Genomic DNA, 14,584 nt, shown 5'->3' on the forward strand with positions numbered 1-14,584 from the left:
GCATATCATCTAACCAATAAAGTATAACATCTTAATTTTGTCACATTACAATACAGCGACAAATATTTAAAAAAACAGAAAGGCTATTGGCATGGGATACACAAAACATATGGATATGGTCCAAAATGTTTTTTGAAACATAACACCCAAGCATCCCAATGGTAGTGTAGGGTCCTGTCCAGTTATTGCAGTATGGTTTATCAACGTAGGGATGTTGGTATTTAAGGTGGATGTTTCATTTCCTGTATTTAACATTACATTCTTGTTAGCTACCTATTTTTAACATGTTTGTTTTACTGCTATTGTTGCTATTACATGTTTGTCTTACTGCTATTGTTGCTATTATAAGAATATTTCAGCTCTGCATAGCTTTTGTTAGTTCAGAATTTTGCTTGTTAAAAAGTCCTACAAATGAATGCCAAATGTGATTTTTAGTATAAACATTTTTGGTGGTAGGGAATATACATCACTTATCCAGTTCCTTTGTAAGGTAACAAATATACACTGTCTTTGTTTCTATCCAGTGAAAGCTCGTTATGTCTCAGTGATACTAACAAATTGACCTAAAGGGAAAGTTTCTTTTGAATTTAAATAAATCGCCTTTCAATTTGTGTTAAAAAGGAAAGACAGCTTCTCCAACAACCCACGTCTACCTCCTTTTTATATGCGCCTTTCAAATGTGCATTTTTAAGAGTGACTTCCCCAAGTTGTTTCTTTCCAGCATCAGTCATCCTTAGCTGTCACATATTGTGATCTGGGGATTGATAGGAGAAGGAACAGACCCCAGGGACCATTCTCTTAAAATCCCTAATGTATAATTTTCATACGCATAATTGTTCTTTTTGGATCTTTGAAAAGGCAGAGCTGGGCACAGACCCTATCCTCTGATGGGCTGCTGATTCTTTGTGATGTGGCTTTTCTTTCTTTTCTTTTTTTTTTTTTTTTTCTTTGCACTGAGCCACTGTAAGCAGTGCTGTGTAATTTTATCCAGCCTGCACTTAGTTCACACAAGAATGATACCTTGCCTGCCTCCTTTGTATCAATTGGTCGGGGATCTGTCTATTGTTGCAAGGGGAGGGGGGCTTTTTATTTCAGTGCTGTTGAGCACCACTATTTCTCGAAAACTCATAAAATTCAGAAGGGATCTCATTCTTACACATGGGGAGATGCTTACACTCTGAGTGCTGCAAATAATCCATGAACCTGTGACCACTGTTGACACCTATTTATTTAGAGGATCAAGGCAAGACAGATAGAAGGTCAGATAACGCTACTAGCTTCCATGCATCAGAACGGTGTGACTTGCCACTTAACAGAGCTGCTAACAAGACTTCTTTAATGGGACCCCTTGTGACATTTGCTTCCAGCCTTCCAGCCAACAGTATTTCGGCCATGCCACAATGGTTATAATTTGGATTTTGCTGCTCAGTATTTGTGATCTCGGTCGACAGGTATCCTGGGCGAAGGCTTTGTCTAGTACTACCAGAGTGCCTTGTGCCAGAGGAAAACTGTGTGATCCCAGGCTAAGAAGAGATGCTGGGGGCCGTGGTGGGGTCTACGAACATCTCGGCGGTGCACCTCGACACCGAAAACTTTATTGTGCTACTAAATATCACCTTCAGATCCATCCAAATGGGAAAATAAATGGAACATTGGAGAAAAACAGCATTTTTAGTAAGTGCATTTAAGTTTGTATTCATATTTTTCTTTTCCATATGCAAGAGTGTTATAATAATAATAATAATAATATCCACACTTCTTTAAAGATATTTATACTGTATTGAATGTGTTTTAATGCATTTCTAGTTTTGGTTTTACTGTAATTCAAGGGCTCACTGATAAGCTTAAATATGTTAGGTAAGCAGTGTTTTGCAGCCCCATGACAAGTCAGGAGATGCTTTTATTATATTGTGTATTTACTTTTCTATCACTTTGCATCTTCAGAATTAGGAATATTTTTTTTTTTTTTTATGCACTACACTTTAGTTGTGGTTGCAGGTTTTTTGTTATTTTTTGTGCTTTTTATTTATTTGTATCTGAACAGACTTCTACAGATGGTCTTTGGTCTTAGACAGACCTTTCAAAGAAAGAAAACATTTCTTTTTTTCTTTCCTTTATTAATAAAAGTATATTTAGCATCTTCTTTTCATGTTGTCTCTCATTTCTTCTTTAAGATGTTGGAGTGAATAGGATGAGACTTTGAGGTGGTAAAGCATTATCTCCCTCTCGCTGTGCCTTTCTATGAATTAACCTGGAGGGTAAGGATGTACCTTAAACCCTCAGCTGGTTCTCCGAACATGTCATTTATTCAAGCGGCTTTTTTTTTTTTTTTTTTTTTAAAGCCAGTCAACACGAACAATAGCCTAGTCCAATGTGCTATACTTTTGTTGGATTACATGCTTTTGCCTCGCTTTTCTCAATAGTTTCTTATCAAAATGTTCAGGAACTTTAGTAAGGTTCATATCACTTTATTCCTATAGCTCTATAAAGGTAAAGAAGCATTCACAGGTGTGACCAACTAACACATGGTGGGTATACAGCCTACAAACCTGCTTTAGGTTAATGGATTTTGTTTCAGGTTTGCTTGGTTGATGGCCCCCTTACCTTCACAGACAACTGACAAGAGGTGTAGTAGGCAGAATTGCTCTCTAGGAGTCAGTTAATTTAGGCTGGCCATACATTATACAACTTTCTTGTACATTTTTTTTCATTAGATTTACCAAAGCCATATAATATGAGGTCAAACCTAAACACTTTCAATTTGTATGCAATCAGGCAGGCCCTTGCACTACATAGTTTAAAGTAAATCTAAAGGAAATTGAACAAGAAAATTGTCTAATGTATGGCCATCCTAATTGTGATTCCTAATAATGAATCAGTCCCTTCATAGCTTATCAAAAATGCATCTAAGAATTAAGACGTTCTACTGCTTCATAAAAATGTGAAACACTTTGTTATTTTTTCTCTTAGAATATTTCGATGTCATCTATTCTCAGTCACCCCCAGTTGTCAAAATCTGCAGTAAAACTAACTAATTACAGGCATATATATTTAAAATCATTTTAGATGTTGCTACTGAGATGAAATATATTAAAATCATAACAATAAACATGTACTTAACAATTCAAGGCAATGTGTAAACCATTTTGTTCCACTTTATTATTATTATTATTATTATTACTATTATTATTGTTTATTATACAGGATTTATGTAGTGCCAACAGTTTGTGCAGTGCTTTACAATATATGTCCACATCATTTCTTAGTAAATTTTCAGCACACCAAAAAGAAACCAATAACTTGAAAGATAGAGTAAAATATTTTGTATTTGCCTTTCTCATAATATTACAAAATGCTGTGCAGCTAAGTCAATAAAAGGGATGTAAGGAAATATCTAGATGCTACAGATCAGCTACTTGAAACTAGATCAAGTTCAGCTCAGGCAGGCTTGATAGCCCACACCAATCGATTCTCCACATTTGGACATGCTTTTTAAATAGCTGAATAAACACGATGGTCCCTGTAACAAATAACAAGGTGAAGCCCCACTAGGAGGTCCTGCAACAATGTACAAAACCCTCTGGCACTGAATACGTTCAGAATTGGCTAAAGCTTCTTATACTCAATAAAAACAAATGAACTGTGCCACCTATTTGTTGTAATGCATTATCCTAACATCTTGGGATCTTCGAGATTAAAACTGACTCCTTCGCCAGTCGGTCTAAGCGTGCCACTAATACCCTGCAAAATATTGCATTTGTCTTTCTAATCCCCGAATACTTTTAAAATGTCTATACCCTTGCTTTTGATGGCAAACAGAGATTAGAAGAACCTCAAAGGCTCAGGGAGGAGTAAGGAAAACCACTATTTCCTAAAAGGAAGCTCATCTTAAGAAAAGCTTTTAAATATATCTCTAATGGTTACACGGATGGCAGAATAAGGGTCCCTCCAGAACAGATGTGAAAGGACATTCGTACATATGTGAAAGCATTGACTAAATTGTAATGTCTGATTTCAAAATATAAATATAAGCATGTGATGATTATTTTTTTTTACAAACTGTGAATGTGTGTGTATATAGACAGATAGTGCAACATGTTTCAAGCTGATATAGACGAATGAAAACAATGGCATGCATGGGAACTGGCAGGAGGTTATGCTTGGGCAGAAAGGATTAAATCATATATTTTGCTTATTTCAAGGTATTTTAGAAATAACTGCGGTGGATGTGGGAATTGTCGCCATCAAAGGACTGTTCTCTGGGAGATACCTGGCTATGAACAAAAGAGGGAGACTTTATGCCTCAGTGAGTACTCTGAAATGCACAAACACCTTTTACTCCTAGAAGTTAAATCCCGGGAACCAAATCTTTACTTTTGCAACAGTAGCTTTGCCTGCATCAGCACGCATTTGTTTTACTTTGCACTTGTACAAGAAGGGTTCGTTCTGGCTCTAAATTCTCTCAGTAATCCATGGAAATCCACAAACACATGGATACATTACACATGACAGAACTTCCTTTGGCAGGTTTGTGTGCAGTTTATTTTGCAGCAACCTGCAAAATACCCACATGAAGCATAAGAACTTTTAACATTTGTTATATTTGCGCATCCCTTTCAACCACCAAACAAAGACATCAGACTGTGCCATAATACCATATTATATGAGCATGGTGACCTTCGAGGTCTATGAAGGTAGTGCAATTGTTTCATAACAATTCAGCTGAAATCAGTCATCAAGAAAAGAGTGCTGGAACATGCAGCAAAACACAGTTACAAATTCCCATTGAGCCTGGGATTGCTGAATTAGTGTAACAAACACTGACTTCACTATGGGAGTGCTCTTTTTGAATATGAAACATCCAGTACTCCCATTTCAATGTAGCTTTTGTTAATAAAATTGGCCAAGTGGTTGATTTTCCACTGATGGTTACTCAGCAACGGCAACAGAATTCTAAAAAGTAAAAAAGAGTCTCTACATTTTCTTTGAATCAGCACTACAGCACTGTGGCCTAGCTTCACACGGGACACTAATGCCTCGTTTCCACTGAGCGGAACGGTTCGGGTCGGTACAGTTTGGAAGGGTTAGAATGGTCCGGTCTATTCAGGTGAGCGTTTCCACTGCAAGTTGGGCCACCAGGGACCATGCGGGGTTTACACCAAATGAGGTGTTTGTTTTGCTCTTTCATTTGACGTGAGCATTGAAGTTTTCCTATCCGCCAATCAGTGGAATCTATTGTGTGACGCCAGTAGCTCCGCCCTAACCGTACCGCACCATTTCCTATGGCCCTACATCTGAAGCAGGACCAGGAATGGGGCGGTTTGGTTCGGTTGTATGGGCCACTTTCATAATGGAAACACCCAAAATAGCGTACCGTACCGAACCGACCCGAACCGTTCCGCTCAGTGGAAACGAGGCAATAGTTACATAGTTAGTCAGGTTGAAAAAAGACACAAGTCCATCTAGCTCAACCAATTATAAAAAAATAAAAATCACAACCATACATTCCTATATACACAATCCTATACCAAGAGTTGATCCAGAGGAAGGCGAAAAACTCCAGCAAAGTACGATCCAATTTGCTCCAGCAGGGGAAAAAATTCCTTCCTGATCCTCCAAGAGGCAATCGGATATTCCCTGGATCAACTTTACCTAAAAATATTAATACCCATTTATATTATGTACACCCAGGAAAGAATCCAGGCCTTTTTTAAAACCAATCTACTGAGCTGTCCAGAACCACCTCTGGAGGAAGTCTATTCCACATTTTCACAGCTCTTAAGGTGAAGAAACCTTTCCGTATTTGGAGACAAAATCTCTTTTCCTATAGAACAGGGATCCTCAAACTACGGCCCTCCAGCTGTTGTGGAACTACACATCCCATGAGGCATTGTAAAACTCTGACATACCCAGACATGAGTAGGCATGAAGGGAATTGTAGTTGCTGAACAACTGGAGGGCCATAGTTTGAAGACCCCTGCTATAGAAGTAAAGAGTGCCCCCTTGTCTTCTGTGATGAGCTTAAAGTAAATAACTCAACACCAAGTTCACTATATGGACTCCTTATGTAATTGTACATGTTAATCATATCCCCCCCTTACACTAGGATTTAATAATAGCTAAGAGTCAAATATACACATCCACCAATACCTAAAGTGGTATTATCCCCAAAAACAAAACTGTAATGTACTGCAGTTTACCAGTCCCTAAAGTGTAAGTACACCTTTACAGGAAATCTGTAAGCTGTGTTACCCTGGACCCCCCACCCAGTGGTGTATTTAGGTTTTGTGCTGCCCTAGGCCTGACTCAACTTGGGCACCCCCTAATTTAAATATGACCCACCCCTTCCTGTAAAGGCCACACCCATTCATGTTTATGATCCGCCCTGTTATCTGTAAACCACAGACTACAACCAGTTTTTCAGTGCAGCCTCATCAGTTTCCATAAGTTCAGCCTCATCAGTGCAGCCTTATCAATGCAGCCTCATTACTGCCCATCTCAGTGCAGCATATCAGTGCTGCCTCATCAGTGGCCATCAGTACAGCCCCATCAGTGGCCATTAGTGCAGCCTATCAGTGCATCATACCAGTGCCTATCAGTGCTGCCTTATCAGTGGCAATCAGCGCAGCCTCATCAGTGGCAGTCATTGCAGCCTCATCAGTGGCCATCAGTGCAGCCCATTAGTGCAGAATATCAATGAAGCCCCATCAGTGAAGCTTATCAGTGCCCACTTTTTGCTGCCCCCCTGCAAAGTGCCGCCCTAGGCCTGGGCCTTGTTGGCCTAGGCCAAGATACAGCACTGCCCCCACCCCCCGTCCTGCTGTTCCAGACTGACGCGATTCCCCCGCTGTCAGACACGGAAAAGCCGCTTCACCACTCTAGGGGTTCAAAACCCCCGTGGCTTAACCTTGTGCCCATATAATTTAGGCAGTACGGACTGCAGGGATTTGAACTGGTCAGCACCATCACATGGATGGCGCTGACCAATCAGAAGCCATCTAGCCCGTATTGTCAGCACTGCAAGGAAAGTAGAAAAATCCACTGGGATTTTGAAACCCCAGACCAGTGAAGCAGCTTTTCTGTGTCTGACAGCAGGAGATCACGGCTATCTGGTACAGCGGGACCGGGGGGATGGGGTCCAGTGTAAGGTCACTTTACATACTTTCTGTAAAGGTGAACTTACACTTTAAATATGGTGGATGCATTTTTTTATTTTAGGTTTCTTGTACTTAATTTTCACCTGGAGATCTGTTAGGAAACGAATGTACTGTATTAGGGTGGCCCCACTCTACTGGAGGATCAATGTAGACACCAGGACAGCAGCATTGTCAGTCTGGGAAGAGGGAAGTGTTGTTAGACTAGCAGATTTAAATGGACTTGACTTACAAATTAGAGTCGAACTCCAACTAAAACCTTTTAAACAGTTACATCAACTTTTTTTTTCCTCTTGAGATAAAGGTTTTACATAAATGAATAAAAGCTGATCATTGTAAGCACCCCTGTCAGTATTAAATGGTTTGTCTTGACCCCCTAACTGCTACTTTTGCCTGACAGCTAGGTTAGGTAGGTAGTGGAGGCTGAAAAATAAGAGACTTACTGGCTGGATCAACAGGTAAAATTAAATTTAAAAAAAGAATTGGCAAGCTGCAGAATAATACATTTTTGTGTTTATATATAATACCGCTTTAATTTTTAACATATAACTTTTCTAGCAGAGTTCTCTGTTTTATCATCTACTGCCACAATCAAAAGCATTCAAGCAGCATAATGCACGATGCAATTGTCACCAATTTAGTTTACTGCAGATGGACCAGTACAAGATAAATTCTGATTTCTGCTACCATTGCCTAACACTAAGGCCCCTTTCACACTATCGGTCCGTCAGACGGATTCCGTTTTTCTCAGCGGGGGATCGAGCCGCCGATCCCCCGCTGAGCAGGAAGATGACAGCTGTGTCTCCGCGCTGTGTGCGGAGACACAGCTGGTAGTTCCCCATGCATCTCTATTGGGGAAATTGGTCCGTTCTCATCCGATCCCTTCTGATCCGATCCGCTGGACGGATGGAAAATAGAGTTTCCATCCGTCCAGATTTGACGGATCGGATCGGATCAGATCGGATGTCAGCGGACATGTCTCCGTTGACATCCGATCCCCCATAGAGATGCATGGGGGGACCGTTCAGATCCGTCAAAAAAACGGACAGGGGGATGTGAAAGGGGCCTTAAGCTTATCTCCAGGCACACACTTTAAATACGTACATGTGAACTGTTTTACCCACTAAAAGACTTTTAATTCTAATTTAGCCATTTCTTTAATTCAGACAGCCCTGCCAGACAGCACAGCAAGGTACTGGACCTCCTAAATAATACAACCTGGCCAGGGTCCCTTTCAGTCTGCAACTTGGCAATGAAGGACCAGAATCACATTAATGACATGCTCCCTATGCTCTCCCCTTCTGCCTGCGTGTTCACTGTGCATGACTGGCAGCCCTCTGCAAAGTATAATAATAGAAATTAGAGATCTGATTCATTTTAGTGCTAACATTTGGTTTGTTATTTTGAGTGCTACTGTACAGGGGAATAAAAACAGCTAAAATCAAGGAAGAATATTTTATGTGAAAAATAAATGCAATAGATTTTATAGTGAATAAAGGGATGAATTTAATTGTAAGTCTATATCTGCCTGGAGTGCAGCTTTAGAGTAAACCACCAATCGATAGAAAGTAAAATACCCGGTACTTCTGGGTATGGGGGAGCATGTGACTCTAACCCTTTCCTCCAAGACTAATTGTTGGAGCCTAAGAGGCAATTCGCTGTATCCTAGAGGCAGGGAAAAGTCCTTAGCTCTGTGTATGCTTCAACAAGATCAACTTGGAATATCCAAAGCTGAAATTTATTTGAGTTTTTTTTTAATTATTATTTATTAAAGGTATTTACTGTATATAGTGCCATCATTTTACACAGTGTTTTACATACTGCACATTGACATCAGTTGATGCCTCCAAGTAGCTTACAATCTAAGCTCCCTATCTCTATGCACATATGCTAGAGTGAATTTAAACAGAAGCCAATTAACTGACCAGCAATATGTTTAATTTTCAATCTATCATACTTGAAAAAGGATCTCAAAATTAAAGTGGTTCTCTGCATTACGGTAGAAAACCTTCTGCATGCAGCTTCCCCACCCCACCCCCCCAGCCCCCTTAATAGTCACCTGAGCTCGATCTCAATCCAGAGGGAGGCTCTCCCAGCTCTCTCTCTCTATGTTAGCTCAGACACAACAGCAGGAGCCACTCACTCCGGCTGTTTTTAATCCCAGCCAGTGAGTAAGAAGTGTGGGGGGGGGGGAGGAGGGGGAGGCTGAGCCGCACTCTGTGGGGGGGATTCACTAAAACTAGAGAGTGCAAATCTGGTGAAGCTGTGCATAGTAGCCAATCAGCTTCTAACTTCAGCTTGTTCATTTAATGTGGAGTTCCACTCAAAAGTGGAACTTCCGCTTTAAGTGGTCCTGACACCCTGACATGCCACATTTGGCATGTCATTTATTTGGGGGGGGGGGGGGGAGTGGGTAGCTAGATTTGACAGGTACCCGCTGTACCAGTGGAACTCCTCTTTAAGCTTTGACAGTAAGAAAACCTGGAAGCTGATTGGTTTCTATGCAGAGCTGCACCAGATTTTACACTCTCCAGTTTTAGTAAATCACCCCGTGTGTCTTATGGACACACAGAGCCGGCTCAGGAACAAGCACAACAAGCCGCTTGTTATGGGGGCACTTGGTGGGAAAGGAGGGGCTAGGAGAGCCGACAGGGAACCTAAGAGGAGGAGGGGCAAAAACCATTACACAGAGCAGGCAGGTATAACATCTTTGTCATTTTTAAAAAAGAAATTGTTATCCTTTACAATTACTGTGAGATTTAATACAGAAATCACCTTTACTGAAGTATTCTATAATGAAGGAAGAAAGGTAAACTAAAGGCATGCTGAAAGCACTCAGGTTCCAACTTTGGGTTTCAGTGAATGGGTTGATGATAAAACAGAAATCTGATTGGTAGCTATAAAGCAACGCCTGCACTCTTTTTCCTTTGCTCAAAAATAAGGCTCAAAATACTGTATGATGCTCATTGACATATTAAGGACAGAACTGTTCAGAAGAATTATGGATCACTGGCAGCAAAAGAAAAGTCAGGCACCTAATGATAACACTCACTTGATGAGGTTTACATGGCTCATGGGTATATCCAGTTTATAAGCTTGAAATTATAAAACCTAGGTAGGGGACAATAAGGTTGTTACTCACAGAAAATAGAAACCAGAATCTTTTTTTTATTCCATATTGGACACAATAAATAGCCAATGTTTTGTACCTTATCTAAATAAGGAAGCAAATGGTGAACCACAACGCATACACACACAAGGAATCCTGAAATAATGGAGATTCATTGACTAATCACACTCATTCAGTCAAGTTTGTTTGGCTTCTCTATCTGTTTAATTCAATTAGGTAAGAGGAGCAGCTGATAAAAGAAGCCCTCTGTATCTTATCTCTATTTTAATGCCTTTAGGATGTACATTAGATTCCTATAGCCTTTACCTGCTCAGAAGATGGCTTTAAAGCCTTTTACACATGGGTCGAATGTCGGCACATGTGTACTGCAGCCATTAGACCGGCTTCTGTAGATGGGGCATGACCGAAAAAGGTCTGCCAATTAGCTCCTGATCAGCATTCTCAGCCAATGGCTGAGAGCACTGACCTGATTGTCCTGGCAGGGGGGGGGGGGGGCCCTGTCAGAGCACAATAGCATAGCAGGGGAGATCTCTGTACTAACATCACATGGTTAGTACAGCGGCTCCTGCGGAGCTGTCAGTTTTTACCAGCAGGGTTGAACGAGGCTTAAGCCCCATATGCACAGTCCGAATATCAGTCAGTATCAGCCAGTTCAGCAGAAACTGGCTGACATTTGGCCTGTGTGTATAGCCCACTGGGTTGAACACACAAAAAAAATTGATGGTGTGTACCTAGTATTAGAGTGTATAAGGCTAGAGAATTAAAAGACTATGATGTCATCATTCACCAAATTAAGCTAGATATTTTTTTATCTCACTTGTTGCTCGAAGTACAGAAGATAGAATACTTTATTTGCCAATTCTTCAGATTGATCCACCTCTTTCTGTGACCTCCAGAAATAATAGCCTAGCTCTGTCTGTGCATCGATGCCCCCTACATCAATTCATTTTTACAATACAATTGTTTGAACAATACAAGGAAAGGTGGTGTAAACATAACTCAATATGATGAGCAGGTTTTGAACCTGCTCTGTGGCCTTACTACTTTTTAAGGACTATCAGAGCCGGTTCACACTGGGGCGACTGCCATAGATTAGCACAGGACCCATTCTAATAGGAGCGACACAAGTCGTTCCGACTTAGAAAAAGGGTCCTGTACTACTTTGGGGCGACCTGGAGCGACCTGCATTGACTTCAATGATATGAAGTCCGTGCATGCCGCTCCGAGGTCTCCGTGTGCGTGCTGTGCACCGCGACTTCACAGGTCGCCCCGGCAAGTCGGGTCGACCCTATGTGAACCGGCTCTGAAAGGACATATAAGGTGTTTTAGGTGGGATGTTAGAGGGTATTTTGTAACACTGTTTTGATTTGAAGAACAGAATTTTCACAGGAGCCATAGGTCCATCCTAAAATGTTCTTTGATTAAAGGCTCAGTACAACACATAGGTATGGACAAAGTCGTGCATGTCATTTCATTCATGTTACTCCTTCTGCAATTTTGAGCAAAATAAATGAATGTGCAAAAGATTGGTGCAATAAAGGCCAACACCCTCCTTTAAAAGCCACCCCAGTTTTTTGTATTGCAGTGGGTTCAAATGGCTGCTTGGCTAAACATACACATGATGCACTTGTAGAACATGAAGTTTCTCCTGTTAGTGAAAAGGCAAGTTCATCCATCTTACTTGTATGGAATAACAGAGCAAGAGATGGTTTTTCAAAGGTCGTTGTTTTTTTTTTTTTTTTTCAGTTTTGTTCTAAAAAAAGTAACTGAAATGCTTTCTCTTTTTACTCCAGGAAACCTACAATGCTGAATGTGAGTTTGTGGAGAGGATTCATGAACTTGGTTATAATACCTATGCTTCCCGTTTACATAGGACAGTTCCAAATGGAGCTGGAACAAAACGAAAAGCCAGTGCAGAAAGACTCTGGTATTTATCTATCAATGGCAAAGGACGACCTAGGAGAGGCTTCAAGACTCGAAGGACGCAAAAGTCCTCTCTCTTCTTACCAAGAGTACTGGACAACAAAGACCATGATGCAGTGCGGCTATTTCACACAAACACTAAATACAGAGAAAGTATTCAAAAACAGCAAAAAAACAGTGGCAGACAGAAAAGAGGACACTGATGTGGGAAGGGATGTTTTCCAGGTTTAATCGTCTAAGAACCTATTTGGATCCCATGCCTGCAAATTTGGACAAGAAACAAAACATAGATTATTTGATGACTCACCTCAAAAAATGGCTACTTGTTCCAAATGGACTTTGCTAGATACATGGTTACCTGATAATTTATTCTGGTGTTGGCCAAGACTGCAGATGTAATGATCATTCTAAAGTGAACTTTGTTGATTGTTTTCAGACTACATTATCCTTGTGCCTAACAAAGCAAATAACATCTGGATGTGGCCGTGCTCCCTGTTCAATGAAATGAATCGTCACCATTTAAGTTTTGCAATATGTCTGAGGCCTGCAAACAGTCCAGGCACAATTTTCTTTGGTATAATTCAGTACACCTAATAGTTTCCAAGAAGCTAGGAAAATAACTGAGGCTCAGTGCAGTTACTATTCCCTAGTCAATACTCAATGTTTTGTCTGTTTGTTCAGCAACACAATATGGCAGCTTCCACTATGGTACTAAGTACTGTATGAATTCATTATATATCCCTGTTCCTACCTAATAACTAATTCATTATAACATATGCTGGCCTGTTGTTCGGTCTACCTCAGATTCCATTTGGCGACTGTCTCTTTGTTTACCATTCCCCGGCTGTTACACTAGAAGCACAATTATGGAACTGTTCCCTAATGTTAGACTGTACTGGGAAATGGGGAGGTCAAGGTTGTACAGCAAGGCAATTAATATAAATATATTTATTAATATTGCTCAAGTGTGGCTAATTTTTTTTTTTAACGAATAGAAAGATTAAATTATCATTAGAAGATGTCTAAACCCAAGATCAAAAATGTAATATTTTGCAGCTTACCAGTTCCTAGATATGGTGGCTGCATTAATGTTTATTTTTCAGGCTAAGAAAATTTTCTGCAAGTACAGAAAATACCAAATGGTGGAACTCCAGTGTCCTTGTCACCCCTTGTGAGATGAACTGAAAGTACAAACAATATTATTGTCCTTCTGTAAACTACTAATCCCCCAATCCACTATGTAATAGAGATGAACAAATGTAAACATATTCGTAGTTCAGCCTGGGTGACAACTATGGTTCCCTCCAGATGGGAGTAAGTGCCGGTTCACACTAGGTCGCTCCAACTTAGGGGGCGACCTGTGAAGTCGCGTACAGCGCGACTTCGGCGTGACTTGCACGGACTTCATAAAATAAATGTCAATGCAAGTCGCCTCCAGGTCGCCCCGACGTAGTACAGGACCCTTTTTCTAAGTCGGAGTGACTTGTGTCGCTCCTATTAGAACCGGTCCTGTACTAACTCAATGACCGCGATGGTGCACGACTTGCCAGGCTGACCAAGTCGCCTGACAAGTCGTATTAGTGTGAACCGGCACTAAGTGTGACTACCTAGGGAGAGAAAGTGTGTTATTTGCAGGATTACACTTTGAAAATAAAAGAAAAAAAAAAGTCTGAATAAAGAAAACAAATTCAGCCACCACATTTAACAACTGGTAAACTGGACTGGATAGTTGGCATTTTTGTTTTGAGGTTTAGATACACTGCAAAGTCAGATCCTAAAACTGAACGGCAGTTAAGAATACACCCAAAGCTGGCTGATGGGTTGATGAATGAGCAGAAGCAAGCTGAGGACACATCACCATGCTCTCTTCTGCAGTCAACATATTCCTTGATTCACTTCTATTACTCTCTATGCCTCTTTTAATCTAAACTTTGCTGTGCAGGAAATTACCAGATACCACTATAAAGATAAATTCAGGTATTTACAATAATGAATGCATAACTGCATCAATTGGTGTTTTTAATATCCACCTGGTGTTCAGCATTAAGATGTATTGATTACATAATGGCAAAACAAAGCTCTTTAATGGTTTTGATTGTACTCTTTGATAGCAAAAAGAAATGCTTGGCTGTCAAGGGGATGAGATAGACAAATAAAAGGACAAATGAGTAAGGGGAAATGTTGTGAATACGGCCATTAGGAGGATGTCATTCAGAGGATTAAAAAAATATTACAGCCTACCTTAGAGGAGAAGTAGGGCCAAAGATCGATTGGCCTTACTTCTCCTGTGGGTCACAGAAATACACTTAGTTGTGCAGTCCTTTCACCTGTAGTCAGCTGACAGAAGGCTAAAGTCTGCTATAGGATAATGTCCAGA

At 40.5% G+C, this 14,584-nt stretch overlaps 1 protein-coding gene across 1 annotated transcript; it reads left to right on the forward strand.

Annotated features, from left to right (window-relative positions):
- The first annotated feature begins 1,144 nt into the window (after positions 1-1,144).
- Positions 1,145-13,060, forward strand: FGF3 (fibroblast growth factor 3). Its single transcript, XM_082270716.1, has 3 exons — positions 1,145-1,674; positions 4,203-4,306; positions 12,078-13,060. Exons 1-3 carry the CDS (start codon positions 1,401-1,403, stop codon positions 12,408-12,410), a joined length of 711 nt encoding a protein of 236 aa, XP_082126842.1. The 5' UTR covers positions 1,145-1,400; the 3' UTR covers positions 12,411-13,060.
- The last annotated feature ends 1,524 nt before the right edge of the window (positions 13,061-14,584 follow it).

The sequence above is a fragment of the Pelophylax lessonae genome (assembly GCF_965119305.1).
Source record: "Pelophylax lessonae genome assembly, chromosome: 10".
NCBI classification, from domain to species: domain Eukaryota; kingdom Metazoa; phylum Chordata; class Amphibia; order Anura; family Ranidae; genus Pelophylax; species Pelophylax lessonae.

What these genes read in the sequence shown, in the direction of transcription:
- FGF3 (XM_082270716.1), top strand. Translation starts at nt 1,401, where the DNA reads ATGGTTATAATTTGGATTTTGCTGCTCAGTATTTGTGATCTCGGTCGA. An exon ending in GGAGAAAAACAGCATTTTTA is followed by an intron (nt 1,675 to 4,202) that starts GTAAGTGCATTT and finishes GCTTATTTCAAG; the next exon opens with GTATTTTAGAAATAACTGCG. An exon ending in GAGGGAGACTTTATGCCTCA is followed by an intron (nt 4,307 to 12,077) that starts GTGAGTACTCTG and finishes TTTTTACTCCAG; the next exon opens with GAAACCTACAATGCTGAATG.